Source organism: Metarhizium robertsii (genome assembly GCF_000187425.2).
Source record: "Metarhizium robertsii ARSEF 23 chromosome Unknown MAA_Scf_23, whole genome shotgun sequence".
NCBI lineage: Eukaryota > Fungi > Ascomycota > Sordariomycetes > Hypocreales > Clavicipitaceae > Metarhizium > Metarhizium robertsii.
In genome coordinates, this window is record NW_011942164.1 from 39,553 (window position 1) to 58,184 (window position 18,632).

General features: G+C 49.8%; 6 protein-coding genes across 6 annotated transcripts; 2 read left to right on the forward strand and 4 right to left on the reverse strand.

Moving 5' to 3' along the window:
* Positions 1-441: 441 nt before the first annotated feature.
* MAA_10223 (acylase ACY 1) lies at positions 442-2,538 on the reverse strand (the record flags this gene model as incomplete). Its single annotated transcript, XM_007828221.1, has 4 exons — positions 442-1,710; positions 1,778-2,130; positions 2,198-2,216; positions 2,272-2,538. The coding sequence occupies 4 exons, from the start codon at positions 2,536-2,538 to the stop codon at positions 442-444; spliced, it is 1,908 nt and encodes a 635-aa protein (XP_007826412.1).
* Positions 2,539-3,320: 782 nt separating this feature from the next.
* MAA_10224 (allantoate permease) lies at positions 3,321-5,067 on the forward strand (the record flags this gene model as incomplete). Its single annotated transcript, XM_007828222.2, has 5 exons — positions 3,321-3,552; positions 3,615-3,812; positions 3,868-4,707; positions 4,773-5,005; positions 5,056-5,067. 5 exons carry the CDS (start codon positions 3,321-3,323, stop codon positions 5,065-5,067), a joined length of 1,515 nt encoding a protein of 504 aa, XP_007826413.2.
* Positions 5,068-5,296: 229 nt separating this feature from the next.
* On the reverse strand, positions 5,297-6,406 carry MAA_10225 (PrnX protein; the record flags this gene model as incomplete). Its single annotated transcript, XM_007828223.1, has 1 exon — positions 5,297-6,406. One exon carries the CDS (start codon positions 6,404-6,406, stop codon positions 5,297-5,299), a length of 1,110 nt encoding a protein of 369 aa, XP_007826414.1.
* Positions 6,407-7,269: 863 nt separating this feature from the next.
* MAA_10226 (amine oxidase, flavin-containing family protein) lies at positions 7,270-9,273 on the reverse strand (the record flags this gene model as incomplete). The annotated part of the gene is made up of 1 exon (XM_007828224.1): positions 7,270-9,273. The coding sequence occupies one exon, from the start codon at positions 9,271-9,273 to the stop codon at positions 7,270-7,272; it is 2,004 nt and encodes a 667-aa protein (XP_007826415.1).
* Positions 9,274-9,784: 511 nt separating this feature from the next.
* On the forward strand, positions 9,785-11,827 carry MAA_10227 (cyclopentanone 1,2-monooxygenase; the record flags this gene model as incomplete). Its single annotated transcript, XM_007828225.2, has 5 exons — positions 9,785-10,068; positions 10,146-10,164; positions 10,257-11,332; positions 11,400-11,644; positions 11,709-11,827. The coding sequence occupies 5 exons, from the start codon at positions 9,785-9,787 to the stop codon at positions 11,825-11,827; spliced, it is 1,743 nt and encodes a 580-aa protein (XP_007826416.2).
* Positions 11,828-12,838: 1,011 nt separating this feature from the next.
* MAA_10228 (basic-Leucine zipper transcription factor) lies at positions 12,839-14,219 on the reverse strand (the record flags this gene model as incomplete). Its single annotated transcript, XM_007828226.2, has 4 exons — positions 12,839-12,997; positions 13,049-13,671; positions 13,722-14,012; positions 14,063-14,219. The coding sequence occupies 4 exons, from the start codon at positions 14,217-14,219 to the stop codon at positions 12,839-12,841; spliced, it is 1,230 nt and encodes a 409-aa protein (XP_007826417.2).
* Positions 14,220-18,632: the final 4,413 nt, after the last annotated feature.

An 18,632-nucleotide genomic window follows, 5' to 3' on the forward strand; every position in this document is an offset into this window, starting at 1 on the left:
CTATAGGCCTATCTCCAAGCCCTGAGTGGTTCAAGACTGATCAGAGAACCCGTTATGTATAGCGTCGTCAACTGCAGAGTATTGACAGAAAAACTACACTACATGTAGTTTTTGAGTGTAATTTATAGTGCAGTGTAGTTTTTTTGGCAGGCTGATTCTCTTCACAAGGGCGGCTTGGCTACAGATCCTCGAGACAAGATATATGCTCTCCTGAGATTAGTGAACCATGGTTGCGGAAGGGGGATGATTCCCGACTACGGCCTTTCCGCATGCTCGGCGTACTGTATGGCTATCAGGGCCTTGCAAGACGACCTTTCTCCTTAAGGACGTTTTCACAATGTTGAAGTTGCAAAACTACTGCTAGTACGACTCTAGTTGGAAAGATGGAAAGTCCGAGAGAAAGAGGGCTTGACCCTAACCCTTATAGTCCAGTCCACCTGGTCAAATTGCCGGGTATGCGGCACCATCGCCTCTCGGGTCGCTTCCAGCCGACCAAACCGGGATTTGGGTGACGGGATCTAGGCTGCGACTAATGATTTGCCCGCGCCCGAATAGTGACCTGTCCCAACCAGTGACAATTTCGATTTGGTGGCCCAGGTCCCTGAGTCCCTGGATCGTCTCCTCCGGCATGGATTCCTCTACGCTCACGGTCCAATCCTCAACTCGCTCCTCCAACATTCGAGCAGCGACACATATGCGCGGCGCGTCTAGAGCTTCTTGGGGACTTAGCCCGGCAATGGCAAGTCCGAGAAGGACCTGCATATGACCTTGTGGCTGCATAAATCCACCCATGACGCCAAAAGATGAGTGCAAGGACCCATCCGCCAAGTTTGTAATCATGCCTGGAATAATCGTATGATAGGGCCGTTTGCGTGGCTCCAGCTTATTAGGGTGATCTGGATCAAGGGAAAAGTTATGCCCCCTATTCTGTAAGGTGAATCCACATCCCCTTGGGACAATACCGGTTCCGAAGCCGTCATAGTTTGAGTTGATAAACGAGGCCACATTCCCCTCGGAATCGGAAACCGTAAAGTAGACGGTATCACTGCTCTGGAGGGCTGGGGACACAAAGGGGTTGCCATGCTCCTTATTATGGGTGGCTCTTGCTGGATTAAACAGTTTGGCTCGCTCGGCGAGGTATTCTGGCGACAATAAGCCCTTAATAGGGACCTTGGTAGTACTTGGATCTGTAATATACCAACTACCATCTGCAAAAGCTAGGCGAAGTGACTCGATGATTGCGTGGAGATAGGGCGCTGAGTTGAAATCCTGCGGTCCAAAGGCTGAAATCTTGCCCTGCCTCTCCATCTCCTGGAAAATACCTAGGGCCATCAACGCTACAATACCTTGGCCGTTTGGCGGGTGCTCCCACAACTCTACACCATCATCGCCCAGGCCCAGGCCCTTAAACTTGAGTGAGATTGGCTTTGTCGCCTCACTTCCAGTGTCCAGGTGGTGCTGGAGGTCCTCTGCTTCTAGGAACCCCCCCAGTTCCCTAGTGACCTTGATGATCTCATCAGCTATTCTACCCGAGTAGAAGCCCGGCTTGCCCTGCTCCCCCAGTGCACGAAAGGTCCTGGCAAGAGCTGGATTCGCCATTATTTCTCCTGGCCTGGGTGCCCTACAACCATCTGCTGCGGCCGGGTCACTCTTTAATACTTCGGCAAAGTTGGGCGATGCGTTTTTGAGAAGCGTCTCAGAAGCTTGCCACTGTATTTTATTAGACTCTCGACATTAGAAAGGGCGTTGGAGAGGCGGTTGGTATGGCAGAACCTACGTGATGGCTCGAAATCTCCGAGACGGGAAATCCTTTCTCTCCAAGCTGGATTGCGGGATTGAGGATCTCTGACAAGGTCGACTTCTTGCTACCGAAGCGCTCGACAGTGTCAACCCAGCCGGCGGCGGCACCAGGGACAGTCACGCAGTGGACATTTACCGACGGGATCTGGACGTCGTGAGAGCTCTTTTGTAAACCGAGGGCGTCTCGGATAGAATCGATGGAGCACTTTCCACCAGCCCGACCAGATCCGTTGAGCGCATGGACTTTCTTGTTTTTTGCGTCCCAGAACAGCATGAACATGTCACCTCCGATGCCCGTTGAGCAAGGCTCCGTCATGTTCATCCCGGCAGCTAGTTATTTATGCAAGTAAGCCTGCTGGGTTTCGGTGTGGCACGCAGCGTCAAACACGTCACGTACCGACAGCGACGGCTGCATCCTTTGGTTTCGCATTAGAATACATTTGTGAGAAAGAGTTGGTCGTCGCAACTTACTGCAGCGTTTCCACCAGAGTTGAGAATTTCGATGCCACATTTCGCAGCCAGGGGTTGCGTGCATGCAACAATTCCCTCTGTGCTATAAATGGCACTTCTTCGCGAGGGAAATCTGGCGAAATTGTTGCCCGCATCAAGTTGTTGAACCATGGCCGTCGTATTGCGGCGTTGTTGGAGGAGAGGGGTTGCGGTGTCCCTAAACCTTGAAGCACAACTCTGTCGGGATAGTATCTGAGCACCGCTTGTTGGGGTTCCGAGGGTGTTCATTCTCTACTTCAACGAATCGATAAAGGGTGTTATCTTCTGCAGTCTATTGCTGGAATCCCGAATGCCGAGGGCGCAACTATGACGTTGAGCCGCCCTCGGGGTCCTCGGGACCCCTGCCTGCCGGGCGTGATGAATCTACATGCAGGGCGTTAACGGCGGAGCGGGTCTGGACACCATAAGTTAGTGATAGACGCGATAATCGATAGATTAGTACTTACTTATTAAGTAACTCTTGGCTCTTGGTAAGATTGCTCTTATTATCTTATATTCTTTATACGTAGTTCAGAAGTTATCAAATTTAAAATAACTTTTTTTATATGAAAAAAGACTCAAGTGATAATATTTTTAAAATATAAAGTCAAGAATACTTAATTTTTTAGCCAGTTTACTTAAAGTAATATATTAAGCTCAAGGTGCCTTCCCCCGCGTTTATACTTTGAGTGCCACGTCCTGAAGACGCTTTGACTTTGTGACCCTAGCAAGTGATCATTGATAACAGGTCTGGTGCAACCAGTCAATCGGAAACTCTTACCCCAACTCCAAAATTAGGCTCATTCGCAAAGCCCGCTAGTTTGCGGGGGTGGCTGGCTGAATGTTGACCGGAGCTTCAATGTTGTATCCGTTTCAGCCACAGGATGCGGCGCGAAGGGCGGTCACGGTTTGGCAGCGTACAGAGGCGTTATAAAATAGCAACTGGCTCTCGCGGTCCTAGATGCAGCCCAGGCCTGTGCCTGTGTGCGTCTTGTTGTATTTCGCATTCCAAGATTTCCGTGTCCGTCACAATGCCTCGTGGAGATGGAGAAATATCTAGCATCATGCAAGTTGACGAGGGGGAGCCAACAAAGCGAATTGCGACCAGAGACGTGGATGCGGCCCTCAAATTCCTTGACAACCAAGGGACGGTGCCTTCCATGTCAGACAGTGATGAGAAGCGGCTCTTGCGCAAGATTGACTGGCACATCATGCCTCTTCTGACTTGTTGCTATTTTCTTCAGTATCTGGATAAGACTTTGCGTGAGTGCCCAACCCCTGATTCATTTGTAGTCGAATGCTCACCTATACATGGCATGTATCAGTCAACTACGCTAATGTCATGGGCATAAAGCAAGACACTGGGATCACGGGCAACCAGTTCTCCCTGTTGGCTACAATCTTCTATATTAGTTTCATCGTTTGTGAATTCCCCACTGGGTATCTGATGCAGCGCTTTCCCTTGGCTAGATATCTAGGAGCCAATATCATACTTTGGGGTATCGTGGTCTCAGCAAATGCTGGTAGGTGATGAAAAGCTGTCAAGCCGGTTCAGCTAACCTGACTGGATCTCCGTAGGTGCCCAGAACTGGGCTACGCTGGCCGCTCTCAGAGTCTTGCTAGGTTGCTTCGTTGCCGTCGTCGCTCCGGCACTGATTCTTATCACTGGCATGTGGTACAAGCGGTCAGAGCAGCCGCTCCGTATGGGCATTTGGTATCTGTCCACTGGCCTAGGGCAGATTGTCGGCGCCCTCGCTTCATATGGATTCCAGTTCTATCACGGCCAAGATTTTAAATCCTGGCAGATCATGTTTCTCCTCTTTGGCCTCCTCACCATCGTGATTGGCGTGGTCACGGTCTGGATCCTGCCCTCAAGCCCAATGACGGCCACGTTCCTCTCGCACCAGGAGAAGGTCTGGGCGATTGAGCGGCTTCGCGAAAACAGGACAGGTATCCAGAACAAGCACTTCAAGTTGCACCAAGTATTTGAGTGTTTCCGGGATCCCCAGGCCCTGCTCATTTGCCTCATTAATATTCTCTCGAATATCCCCAACGGCTCCGTCTCCACATACCAGGCCGCCATCATTGAAGGATTTGGATTTTCAGCCAAAGAAACCGCGTTGCTCTCTGTGGGCTCAGGAGCCGTTGCAATTGTTTCCACCCTTGCAGTTGCCTGGTTTAGTGGCCGCTTTAATGCCAATGGCCTGGGGATTATATTCCTGGTCGCTTGTGGAGGTGTGCTGGGTGGTGGACTTGTATCATTCTCACCGAAAGATAACCAGGGACTGCAACTCGCGGGAAATTTCCTTACGAATTTCATCGGATCGTCAATGGCCCTTCTTTACGCATACTCGGCGAGCAATTTCGCCGGCAACACGAAAAAGGTTACCATGAATGCGATGCTTCTCGTGGCGTTTGGTAAGCCATATGCCCCGTACTCCCGCGTGCCATGATGGACCCAACAACTGACATGGTGGCTATAGGCATTGGAAACATCGTTGGGCCATTGACCTTCCAGGATAGTGACGCGCCGAGATACATGCCGGCCAGGATTACCATTTTAGCAACGAGCTGTGCGGCGTGTCTTCTTACTCTTGTTCTCATGGGCTACTACTTCTATGAGAATCGACGGAGACAGAGACTCGCTGCAGCTATTGAGCATCATGAAAATAACGAATTCTACGACCTGACTGATAAGGAGAATATCCAATTTAGAGTATGTATTCTTTTGAGAAAGTGCCATGACGAGTCGCTAATATTTCCAAGTATCGCTATTAGTGAGCACACACGTCGGCAGACTGTCCTCTTCCGGTCGGACTATATTTGATTTGCGACTAGTTACAACAAGAGCTGGGATCACGCGATTCCCCTGTAGGTAGGAAGTTGTCAGTACATTGTTAGTATACGAGGCTGATAATAATGTAAGCCCTTATTATATAAACCTGAATAGCTGATTGGGTTCATACTTGAAGACCAAGTTTTCATTATATACTTCCTAGTCCATCTTCTAGAAAGTTGCCAAGGTCGTCCCGATACCCTTAGCTTTGGCAAGTTGCAGAAGCTGGTGCCCTACCGCCATGTCCATAACACCTACCCCAACGCTTTTATACAGGACAAAGCCTCTTTCGAGCCATTCAGTCTGCGCGGAGGGGATGTTTTCAGATCCAAAGATTCGTCCGACCTCGAGCATCTTACTCGGATTTATACCTGCGCTAACTAGCTCTCCGGCCTCTTGTAGACACCCATCGCGGGTGTCAACCGTAATATGCCCCTCCCACACATGCTGTGAGAATATTCCAGAATCATCTACTATCGCCTTGAGGAGCTCCGGATCGATCTCTGCCATGTTCAGTCGGTATGAGCCGATAGCAGCGATGTATCGTGTCTTCCTTCGAGCACTTGCTGAAGTGAGGAATCTCGCAAGGAAAAGAGGTTCAGTAGCTGGAGTGGTACAGAAGATGGCATCCGCATCTGCAACCAGGTCTTCGAGGCTTTCGTTACATTCCCCAAACTGGTACAGCGTGATGTGTGACGGCCAGGACGTATGTGAGTCTTTAACTAGACTGTCGATTAGTCGTTGTGCTCGCTTATAGCTTCGATTGACAATGACGATCTTGCGAATATCCTGCGCACGTAGCAACACAGCTAAGCGAATATGCCACTGTGCCTGCTTCCCTGAGCCGAAGACCACGATGTTACCTGTCTCCTTGCGAGACTTGTAGAGGAGCATGGAGCCCAAAGCGGTGCGGAAAGCCGTAAGCTCCGCAGCGTTGAGTATACCGACGGCTTCTCCTACAGCATTACACAGGGTAAGGACGCTACATAGCGCTGGTGGCCGTGGTGATGCCTCCGAAAAGGCGCTCGGGAGCCCGGAAGAAGGAGCAATGCCCACAATTTTGACACCAATTGACTGCGGTGTCGTGGCGGGCATGAACAAGCTTCTTTGCCCGTCCGGCCGAGAAATAACAGAACGTTCTGGCTGATACTGCTGCTCATTCTGGCACGAGTAGGCGACAAGGCCTGCTTGCAAGGCTGTAATAAATTCGTGGGTATCATTTAGACTGAGTTCGCTCAGCAATTGTTTAACGTTATGATCAGATAGCACGGTGAAAGCCATGGTGCGCGTTGAAGAGAGTCTGTGTACTATACACAACAAAGTAAATAAAACCTAAGTGGCGACATTCTGTGAGAGAATGTTCCCGTTCATGCCACATATTATCCGAGCGCTAAAACCGTCTGGAGACGGATTACCCCAAAGCCCCAAGTGACGGAATGACGACAGGAGACACTGATCCTAGTAGTAAGCCGCATGCTGAAGCAGAATCGGGTAAGTGGTGAATAAGACTCGGAGAGACAAACTGACTAACTTGATGACTTGTATGACTAGGCGGGGTATTACATGACTAAACAAGTGTATGTGTGTGACAGACCTCTCGGAGGCAAGAACGGACACTTTGGAACTTGGTTGAGAATAGTACCAGACTTTTTGAATCGTCCAGGATACCAGCGCGGACTGTAGCGAACTGACGTGGCCAACTTATCCATTTTACACAGGTTGTGGGAGTCGCTTAGGATAACCGCAAAAGCTCTTGCCATGACGGTCTCCCCGGATGCATCAGATACAAAGCATTTTGGAAGAGCTAGGCGTGCTTGCTTTACGACTGTGTCAAAGTATGGTGCTCGAGGCTGGGATGGTTCGGAGTTAACCCGACTGTCAACGGGGCGGAACCTCTCACCTTGCCTTGTTAGTTTGTGAAGCATCTTGCCGCCCACAGCTGACGTGACTACGCCGCTCGCATCCCAGGCCAGGTTAACGCAGATACCTATAGAAGCTGATGAGGATGCTAATGGTACGGGCACCGAAGCGGTTTTTCACATGAAAGAGTGAGTCCCATGGCGGAACATATGAACGCATGTGTAGTAGGATGAGTACAATCATCATCCACGTCACATTTACCATGCACCTTGTGGCGATACCTGCTACGAAACGATACAACCACGCGCAGCCTCATCTTTGTTATGTACAGGTCTGGCTGTATTTCGTCCAACTAATTCGCTCGTTGGGATCATGCCCAAGGCGACCTGCAGATGCAGCGTACCATCGACACCGTCCTCTAGCCCTAGAGGCATGTCCCATAGCTCCTTCAACTCTAGTTGCTTCTCCCACATGTCGAATCTTTTCAAGAACTTGTGCACGCTGGCCAGTGCACTGTCCAAGCTACCACCAATCCACCCATGGTGCGCACTGCTCGCCTCTCCGCAGATGTGGAAACGACTGTCCGCCGCTGGGCGTGTGAGATAAGGGTACAAGTTGGAGAATTTGCCAGGCCCAAATAGTGCAAAGGCGCCCGAAGTGAAGGGGTCGTGCGACCAACTCCAAGCGTGGTGTGATATGTAAGCGTCGCCGATAATCTGGCGAACCTCGTCAAGAGTAGTCAGACCATGGTAGGAAATGGGACCCTGTTGTTGGAAATTCTTCAGGTGTACCCGTGCCAAATTATCTAATATCAGGTCACGAAGTTCGTCATCGTGGCACGCGATCAGATTGCCAATGCGTGTCGCATCCTGAGCCCATGTATAGCTACAAATCAGTGTGGCCGACTGATCTTGCGGATCGCGGATATTATAAGATGGATACACGCACGTACGAAGAGGTGTATCCGTGGATGCCTCGCCGCCGCTTGTGATGCCGCATTTCGTTATCCACCATGGATAAGAGAACTTCATGGCTACCTTTGCACTATCATCGTAGTCTAAGCTTCTGATTGCGCATTTTTGACTAGGATGCAAGTCGAGACCAGTCAAATCCATTCGTTGCAGACACGGAAGACTAGTTGTGTTGAAGACGGTAGTATAGTCCTGACGGCTTCCTTCGGGTTCCCCCGCGACCGAAACAGTGATTTCGTTGGTGTTTGGGTTCTGATTGTATTTTCGCACCCGTTTTCCATGCTGCACGGGTTGCTTAATAGTCTTCTCCATGGCCCGGGTCAAAAGTGAAGAACCCCCGTCGATGCAGTACCACTTTATGGTGTCTTCTCTAGGTCCCGCAAAGTCAAAAGAGTCCATGACTGACTCTGAGAATGCTTGATCGAAGAGGCCACTTGCTGTGTTATTAGTCTCCAGCCACTGGATACTGAAGAAGTCTAGGTATTTGAAAGGCATCACTCCATTCTTGACAGGGGGCGGATTTTTGAGAAATTCGCGAGTGGTATAGCTATCATATTGCATCAAAAGCTTGAATCCTTCTTCAAAGTCCGCAGCCATCGCCTTTCTAAAAGGCTCATAGGCACTATCGAGCAGTTTGTTCACGTCATCGACATTCTTGTCAGGCACTGAACCTCCGTTTGCCTCACCCACACGAAACGGATCAGACCCACGCGGCTCGCCATCAATGAGTGTTATATCGTTATACATGGTCGGACATTTGACGGAACCGCTCTCTTGGTTAAAGTAATAAGGGATCAGCGGAAGATTCAGTTGCTTGAGAAGCTTGAAACTTGACTTCATGATGCCGATATCAGGAAATCGCATGGCGCCGACATCGTAGTAATCGTGTGGGACATCGGAGAAGTAATGAGTATATAGTCGTCCCCCAGTTCTGTCTGAGGCTTCGAGGATATCATATTCCAGACCGGAAATTTTCAGGCTGTCCAGAATCATAGCAATGAACAGGCCAGCAATACCGGCACCGACGATACACACTCTATGCTTGAAAGTCAAGTCATCAGAATTCTTAGCAGAGACTCTTTCATACTCCTGCACAACATCTTTCGGGAGATCGAATGGGCTTGAAGGGGCTGTGTGAACAAGGTCGCGTAGACGAGGAGCCGAGAAGGAAATACATTCAGGTTGTGAAGTCGTTGGTGAGTAATTCTGTTTCCGCGGACTCTGGTCAGTCCCTTTCGCCAGGTTATTCATCGTATGGAAGATATTCTCTCTGATAAGCCTCGACGCCCATCTTGAGCGAAAGCCATATTCATCCATGCTTGTACTTGGCGTTTCCATGTTTGTAGGAGTGCAAAGGCTGTGACTTAGAAGAAGCGGGAAGGGAAAGATATCTCTATCTCGTAAATTATGAATACATAAAAGCCCTGGACAATTTTATTCATCTCGCCTTCGATTACATTAGATATTATCGCATATGAAATGAGTGCCGATTAGTCAAGGGACGGACCGCGGCCAAACAGAAGCCCCGTCATAACTGATCAGTAAGACTTAGGTTCGGAGTTATCTGACTTTACGTCTCCGACGTAAGATCTGATTGGATCTGACGCAAGAGTCTTAAATTAGATACTACAAAATCAGACCCCCACATGAATCAGCAGAGATGACTATGTAGATGTAGTCATCGTCGCCGAGACTAATCAGAACCTACTCTCCTGTCATATCATAGTCAGATATTGGTCTATCCTTTTGAGTCACATCGACGGCATTTCACAAAATAAAACGAAGAAGAACAGCGTGACGAGAAGAGACGATACCACTTCAGACAAGAATGCCCGAGATGCAACGCAGCATCCTTGCTGCAAGAGCGGCAAAGAGCGTCAATGGACACGCCGAGACACACGGTGTCAACGGGGACACAGAGGCCAAAGGCACCAACGGGCATATTCGGACCAACGGCAACTCCACCGGTGCAGTGACGCTCGAACTGGACGCCGCCATAGTCGGGGGCGGGTTCGCAGGCGTGTACTTGATGCATCGACTGCGACAGGAAGGGTTTGATGTGAAGCTTGTCGAAGCCGGGTCGGGCTTGGGGGGGATCTGGCATTGGAACAAGTAAGTTACTTGACGTTTGCCAAACCGCGCCGCTAAAGGGTCGATCGGCGCATATTTGCCTGACAGTGTGTTTCCAGTTACCCCGGCGCACGGGTCGTAAGTTGACGTTCTTCCCTGATTTTGTCGGTGCGCTGGAGAAAGAGAACGTGGCGATTCGTAGGCTGACATACGGCCCCCGTGTCCATCAGGACAGTAAATACCCCGTCTATGCCCTTGATATCCCGGAGATCTACGAGACGTGGGAGTGGAGTGAGCAGTATCCTAGTGCACCGGAGTTGCAGCGATATTTTCACCACGTCGACAAGATTCTGGATATTAGCAAAGACACACTATACAACACGCGGGTTCACACGGCACGGTGGGATGACGAGACGCATAAATGGCAAGTCTCTTGTGATAATGGAACGGAGATCACCGCGCGCTTTCTGCATGGCTGTCTCGGATTTGCCAGCAAACGCCATTTCCCCGACTGGCCCGGGCTCGACACTTTCGGCGGACGTATGTGCCATTCTTCATTCTGGCCGGCTGAAGGGATCAATGTGCGTGGGAAGAAGGTGGGAGTGATCGGAACCGGAGCGACTGGGGTTCAAATCGCGCAGACCACGGCGCGCGATGCTGAGCAACTGACCGTATTTGTCCGCACGCCCAACACCTGCATGCCAATGAGACAGCAAGCGCTGACGCGCGAGACGATCGATAACGACAGGGCAGGGCTCAAGCAGTTACTGGGAACGGATCGCTATAGAAATTCTAGCGGATTCTTGTATCCCGACTCTGAGAAGAATTTGGTCGACGATTCCCCGGAGGAGATCGAGCGTACACTTCAAAACGCGTGGCAAGTTGGCGGCTTTGCCATCCTTTTTGTCTACAAGGACCTGCTCCTCAACCCGGAGGCGAATCGAGTCGTATACGATTTCTGGGCGCGCAACACCCGCAAGCGGATCTCCGATCCAGTCAAGAGAGATATCCTCGCCCCTCTGGAACCACTGCATCCATTCGCCGGAAAGCGGGTGAGTCTGGAGCAGGATTATTATGAACAGATGGACAAGCCCAATGTGAAACTCGTGGATTTGAAACAGGTCGATATCACCCGAGTCGTGCCGCAAGGCATCGTCACATCCGACGGTGTGACGCATGAGCTGGACATGATTGCCATAGCCACGGGGTTCGACAGTCTGACTGGCAGCTTCACTCAGATTGACATCCGCGGCATCGACAACCAGAGCCTGTCCGAGACCTGGAACACGCAGCGAGGAGCGCTGACGTATCTGGGGATGGCGGTGCACGGCTTTCCAAATTTCTTCTTCACCAATGCAAGTGCTATGTGCGAGTGCCTGGGCGCTACACTTGACTGACGTGTTGTATGCACAGGGACCACACTCACCTACGTTCTATAACAACGGGCCATCGCTCGTGCAGCCTCAAGGTGAATGGATTGTTGACATGATGACATCCATGCGAGCAAATGGCCAAATCAAGATCAACGCGCAGCTTCAGGCGCAAGAGGATTGGAAGAAGCTCACCAATGAGCTACATTCGGTCTCGTTGAGGCACAAAGTCGATAGTTGGTATACTGGTGAGTGCTCCTCCATACCCGGCCGAAAACGAGCACCGTTCAAGTCAACTTATTGTACGGCCAGGCGCGAATATTCCCGGAAAACCACGTCAGGTGCTGAGCTACGACGGTGGGTTGCCGCGATACCTTGAGACCATTCGACGGAAAGCCACAAATGGATACAACGGATTCGACCTCTCATGATGCAGCCCTCTTTCGCTTTGAAGACGTGAGCTAGACACAGTTAGCGCATAGATGTCTTGCGACAATGATAAGCGGGCAGCAAGGCAGGGTTAGCATTCGTGAATTGGTTGAGTTTTTATTTGATGAACAAAATGCAACGAGAAGGAACATGCAGCGGTGTAGGCCTTCGCCGACCAGAATACATTCCATCTGTACCTACTTCTCTTCATAGTTGGTCCGTGCGTGTTCGTTCTGATGATGAATTCATGATGGCTTATAGGTTACGAGAAATATAGCAAAGTCACACGTCCCGTTGCCTATGTCACATTACAGCTGCGCACTCTTCGTTCAGCTGCGTGGTAGTTGTATGCAGCACCCCCCGTCCCAACAGACCTGGCTTCAAGTTGATTGGAATCACGACTTGTATCTCTGCAACGGCCTCAAAATCTGCCCATCGTCTAGTCTAGGGCTAAGCATAGATGGATTGGAGAGTCGCTGAAAGACAATGTGTATTTTATCTCAAGACAGGGTGAAGGCATTAGAAGAACCCAACTTGTTGAAGAAGCTAATACTCCGCATAAAGCCCGAGTAAACACGATATGACCAGATCTCATTGCAAACCCTGAGCTGGACTAGATCGAAAAATATAACTTTGTATTAAGTCGTGGATGTCCATAAAATGTCCGGCGAGAGAGGATCCATGCGATGCGACATCTCGGCTTGAATAGCTGGACTAATAGCCATCATTTAGAGTGCTTCGAGAAAGAAGAAGATAGTGGCAAGCCACGAGATGAGCCATTGCAGAGATGATATGTACACTTGGTCACAGTACTGTGGCTACCTGCTTTGCTATCAGTCACGTCACGATGCCAGTCGGGCAAAAGCCGCTGTATTCGACTGGTACCGAACTGTCTCCCTTGGCTTACTGGTTACTTGACCGCACCATCTTCCTGGCCACGGTAAAGCGCCAAGCCAGCGATGATCAGGCCCAGTTTCGTCAGGCGTTGCGGGAACTGTGAATTTCCAAGGCAATCAACAAGCTTGGACCAAGTGAATGAGCGTGCTAGAGTCCAGGCGTCCGGATAACTGCATAAGCATAATAGTAGCAAGAGCGGTATTTGAGCGGTCATGCCGCCAGACACCCTGGAAATTGGCTATAAGCGCCATTATGAGCCCCCACAAGTGCGGTTGCTGTAGGCGATGTCAGCAACTTAACTGGAATCGCTTGCGCGGCAAAGTTACCTCTTTTCGAATCAAGTTCTTTATTCTGTGTAGATCAGGTGCCGTTAGGCAAAGTTTTCTCGGTGAGGTGAGTGTTGCGCTTGCAAGGGAAGAGAGATGAGCCTCGAGGGCACTACGCGCGGTCTTGCTCTCTAAAATCAGCATACTCTCTGCTGTTCTCATTGCTTCCTCATAAAACCCGCGCTGTTCTCTATAAGGCCACTGTTTCGCTGTCTTGGAGAGTTCCGCAAGGATTCCTGGCAGTCGCCTTGTACGACTGAGTTGCTGCTCATAAGCAAGCGGCGAAGACTCGCGGAATGCCTCGCAATAGTAGGTCATTACTAATGCATCAAAATCCCTGAACCCAGCAGACTCAATCTGCTTCATGATACTCTGGACACGTTCATCTAGCACCATTTCCTCTGGTGATGGCGTGGGAAGACTAACAGTCTGCTCTGGCCGGCAGTTCTGAAGCGCGAAAAGCGCTCCGTTGATGTAGTTGCCTGACGATGTTTCTGATGCTGCAGTCGCCGTCGTATCTCCGACTTCAAGTCCCCAGAGATTGTTTGAGCCATGAAAACTCATTCCGCCAGTTTCTTCTGTCGCAAAGAATGGCTCGACTTGTTTATCTGCTCTTGGAGCCACTAAGTTGTTAGCTAAATGCCGACATTCATGTTTTGACTTGGGAAAGTACAACCGGATGATGTATCCCTAGACGAAACAAACACTGTCTCGCTTAAACCATTATGTGCGTCGCCAGGTTCGCTTGGCGGCTGGTCCTCAAGTCGAACACAGTCAAATATGTCTTGATCGACTGAATGTGGAGTGCATGAATCTTGTTGAGCCGTAGAGAAGTTTTCGCGGTTTGATGATGATTTTGCATTGTTTTGAAGTTGCCCAGTTTGTTCATTCCGCTCAGATGCCCCGGCTTCATGTTCACGAAGCTGTTTTTGGAGCTCCTCTATGCGTGCCTTCATACGAAGACCTACAGAATCAGCGACTAGTACAATATAGCCCGCGACTGTAGTTCCTTACGGTGATTTCTTTGCGCGACTCGGTTTTGTATACGCTTTTTCTCCGCGGGGTCACTTACTGTGCTCCAGTCTTCCTCAGGATTGGCGTCAACATAGCCGCTCGAACGGTTCAACGCCTTTGGAGGCACTCTGTGGCTAGCGTCGTTTCTCTTGGGCATTTTATCTAGTCACGCAAGGAAGACTCGCTTGGAAAAGAATTGACACTAAGAAGCTCTATTTGTAACGAAGCGCAAAACTGTCTTGGGCTTCTACAGCAATCTCCGCCTTTGTAATGTCGGCGCCGGAGAGGCTAGAGCGCTTTTATATTAGCACCTGCGAGCGGGAACTAGCCCAAAGAGCGTATTGCCGCATATCAGCGCTATAGCTAGACCTTATTGGTTGCAGCCGCCCACAGGCTCATTCTTGTGTGTAGCAGGGCCTCAACCTTTGACGCCTAGTCTCGCGATGTACAGCCCCGACGTCTGGATCTTACGCCAAGACCTCAATCTTCCCTAGGGCGCTTATTCCCCGAGGTCAAAGCCACACCTATTTTTCCGCGTACGGCAACGCCCGAGCAGTGTAAATACCGTCTGGTTGGCGTCATATTTCGGCTAGCTAGCTAGGCCCCTACATATAGTGAGGGGCCAATTCAATACATGGACCCTCGTGCAAGTTCCGGTAGCCCGTGCAACACTCATCACGACAATCATCGACTAACCGCTGCCAAAAATTCACTCTTGATTGGTCTTACATGCCTTAGCGTCATTGTAATCACTAGTCTTGAACAATATGCGGTGCGACAGAAGCAACATGATTCAACTCTACCATGGTTCTCTGGGTCTCAATCCAAAGAAGTGCCAGCGGCTCAGCTGACCTAAGACGCAGCCCCAGCCGAAGGTGTCCGAATTCAATGGCACCTCGATAGGCACACAACCTATATCCACACCACCCCCTTCCCCTCGGAGCATTCCGAACTAGTGCTAGTGCAACCAGACTCTCCCGGGGCGTTCCCCGTGTGGGGCAAAAGATATCAATACTATCAGCTGCTCTCCGGATTTCCTACTGCGGAAGGCAGAGATCTGCTGTATAACGGTAACTCCACTTTTATGGTGCGGGCTTTAGCCGGCGATGAATGACATAATTCCCGGCGAATTAGTGCGGGGAAAAGTTTCTAGCGCTGTTGATGTAGCAATGCTAAGACCGTAATGGTGAAGAAAGGTGCGCTACTAAAGATCCTGGGCATTTTCATCCGTCGGATCAACGGATGGCTTAGGGTTGTCTTGGGGTGAGGGTGGGTTGTATCTGTTTATCTGGGCTAGAGTGCTTTGGACGCTCGTTGAGTTGCCTTAGGCAAGGGACTTAACAGCTAGATCTCCGGCCTAAAGGGTTATACTATATACCTGCAATTGAACTTTATGAGTATATACTATATATTAAACGGGTTTAACCCTCCTCTTCTTATGTAGCTTGTAGGAGGACATCGTCTAGTCAATGTAGACTAGCGGGTACGGTCGGTCAGCTGTTAAGCCCGACGGCGTTGTTGGACAGGTAGGCGGGTTTGCATCCATGCTTTCCAGTTAGCCTGAACGGAGCTCGGAGGACACAGTTGACAGGCACATGAACTACATATGTATGATGAACCTTCCGTGGGCGTGTGGTTATAGAGACTCTGACGATCGAATAGCGCCTCAAGGAGCAAGCCTCTAACCGAAGTAACCCGTGAGACAGCAACATAGCTAATAGCAGCCTGGAAGTCGCGTGTATTGAGGACAGTGGCAAGTGGAGCAACTCGGAGAATTAGGCCATGCACGTCAATTTTCAATGTCCATTCTTGACCAAAAATAAATAACAAAATATCTCCACATCAGTCTACGTTAAAACCTGGATGAGGCAGCGTTGCAACTATGGTTATTAACAGGTTACTGGCACAGTCTTTGACATCTACACCACCCTTGCTAGTAGTTAATACATTGACAGGCCCCTGGTACTATATGGGCGTCCTTGTACGGGAGTCGAAGTTCAGCGATGAATTTGCGAGCCAATACAATAGACCCCTGACGATCCTGATGAATACCCATGCTCTAGAATTAGGTGAAGAAGAAAAGGGCCGGCGTTCGAGGCCGTCAACATTCACTCCTAACTAACATGAATTTTGGGGGTTTGGTCCTACAAGCATCCAGAGCAATCATCCTGTCCGTGTTGACACAACTTCGGTCTGAGATGAAATGGTTAATATATAGCTCCACGACTAGTCTCTGCAGAGCGGCCGCGAGAAAGGAACAGGCTCTGGATAGGAGCCCACCGAGAACGACTTCGTTTGCGCAAACTGCAACAACTTCGGGAACAGTATGCGGGGAACAACTTCGTCAGAGTCACCGACTCGTCAATGCCAGCTAGTGGCCTGACATCAAGTTAGATATCGGCAAACCATGATTGTGTACCCAACAGCCCGTTTGTCTCAGCAGTATCTCCCTTAAGGAATCCAGTCTCCGCTACCTTGGAAATCGAATCTTCGCCAGCGACTGCCGCAGAATTGGCGCCTACGGCGTCTACGGAGACACATGTCGCACATGATATCACGACCAGATCGTAAAAGCAAACGAAATTGGACGCTATGACAATAGAAGAAGACCCTGCGGTCTTGCGACGAGAGCAAGCACACCTCCTAGTACAGAGCTACCGAGCCAGACGACATGAATCGTACTTTCAACCCAACGAATAGACAAATTATTTATCCAACACTACTGTGGATGCTGACGAAAATCGAGAGGATGGGACGCGAGATATCCCTGATCTGTCGCAGCTCGCTCTAGAAGATCATGCGGCGCACAGCTCCTTGTACAGCGCCTGTGCTCCGGGACCAGATAACTCATGTTGGCCTACTCCCGGCCTGGGTAGCCTTCCGCCTAGCTCCCGCTCGACTTCCGACGACGATTCACCCTTGCCCCTTCCAGATGACGGCAACACACAACAGCCTACGCTCGACGGTTCTTCGCCGCCCGATAACAGTATTTATCAGACCCGGTGCTTGGTATTTACAAGCAAGAAGGTCTTCCTGCAGCTGCTCGCCTTACACCCAACTTCATCGATTCTTATAATGCCGCATATCATAAAATTTTCAAGGAATTCTTCAGGCTGGCTTGCAATTGTAAGCGGCGTGTTCAGTGCGACACCGTTTTAACTGTTCGAACTAATAGGCGTTGCGTCTCAGGCTGTGCCATATCGGATGTCGACGAGCCCGAGGAGGTTCATACACTCTAGCAGAGAGTGCGGTTTCTGCAGTCACTCTTGCAGGGACTCAATACACTAGCTCTTACGATCCTAGCAAGTCATTTCATCAATGCAGCGATTTTCTGGGCGACTGCTCAAATAAGCCACTATCCTTCCGCAAGACGCATGTTGAGCTACTTCACACGCTCCTGGAAATCTCGCACCGGTGGGATGTCGACAGTATATGGATTGGAGCCAAGACGCTCGGAGCTCTCAAGTCACCGAACGACACGACTTTTTACTCTGCTTTCTCCCCTCTGCCACGCTTAATCACTCCACTAATCAAGTGGTCCAACCATATGGACTGAGCATTGCGAAGAAAATATTGGAATATTCATTTCGGCACTGTCGACGTTTCTAATTTCCGTTTTGCCGTGTTCTTCCTGTCTCCCAACGCTGATAAATGACCAAAGTTGCAAACTTGAGCCTCAAAAAATGCTCTCTCGCTTCAACGGCAAAAAGGCTTTTACGACGAAATTATTTTCCTAGCAGTATGTGAGAGAATGCTTGACCCATTTCGACAGGAAATACCACAATCATATAATATGTTGCATGTAAAGTCGCGCTCCTACCAGGAGAAGCTTGGCAGTATTCACTGGAATCCAGACGATTAGAGTCGAGCCTCCGGTATTCTATGCTAACAGAGTATTTGGCTAGATTCTGGAGCTCAGTCATTGACAAAGCAGATTTGCTCTGGATTTCAGCTGCTAGTGGCGCCGAGGTTGCGTATTTCCAGTACCCGCAGCTGTGACTCCAATCCCATGGCGTGACAAACAGAATTTGCGGCTTGAATCTACAGGACACTTTAACGGGTTTCATGGAAAACGGGTTAAAGGCTTTTAACCCAGAACAGAACAGCTAGAGTTGCGACCCCGTTGGATTGATATTGTATGTAGGGATCACGTCACTACCCAAGGGCTAACAATTTTCCAGCCGGACCTTTTACTCTGGTTTGGAAGGGCTATTGTAGCTACCAACTGCACGAACGACTCTCCGCTATTACTCCCGGCAGCCCTAGGGATTATAATACTGAGCATATATTAAAAGTTTCTGTCTAACTTGTCCTCGTATACTATCCAGCTCAACCTTTATGTTACCTTCTAATATACTTGTTGAGTAGTAAACACACCTGGATATGGAAGTCCAAGTAGACTGTAGGAGACAAACAATTGAACCGGAGAGCTAAAATAGTGGAGCGCTAAGGTCTTGGGCTTGACGAAGTTATAAAGTTAGCTGGTACCTAGAATAGGCTTTCTACACTTGACGCGTTAGCCGCTCTAGATTTTTACGGCTTAAGAGGCTTAACGTGTCTAAACCACTAT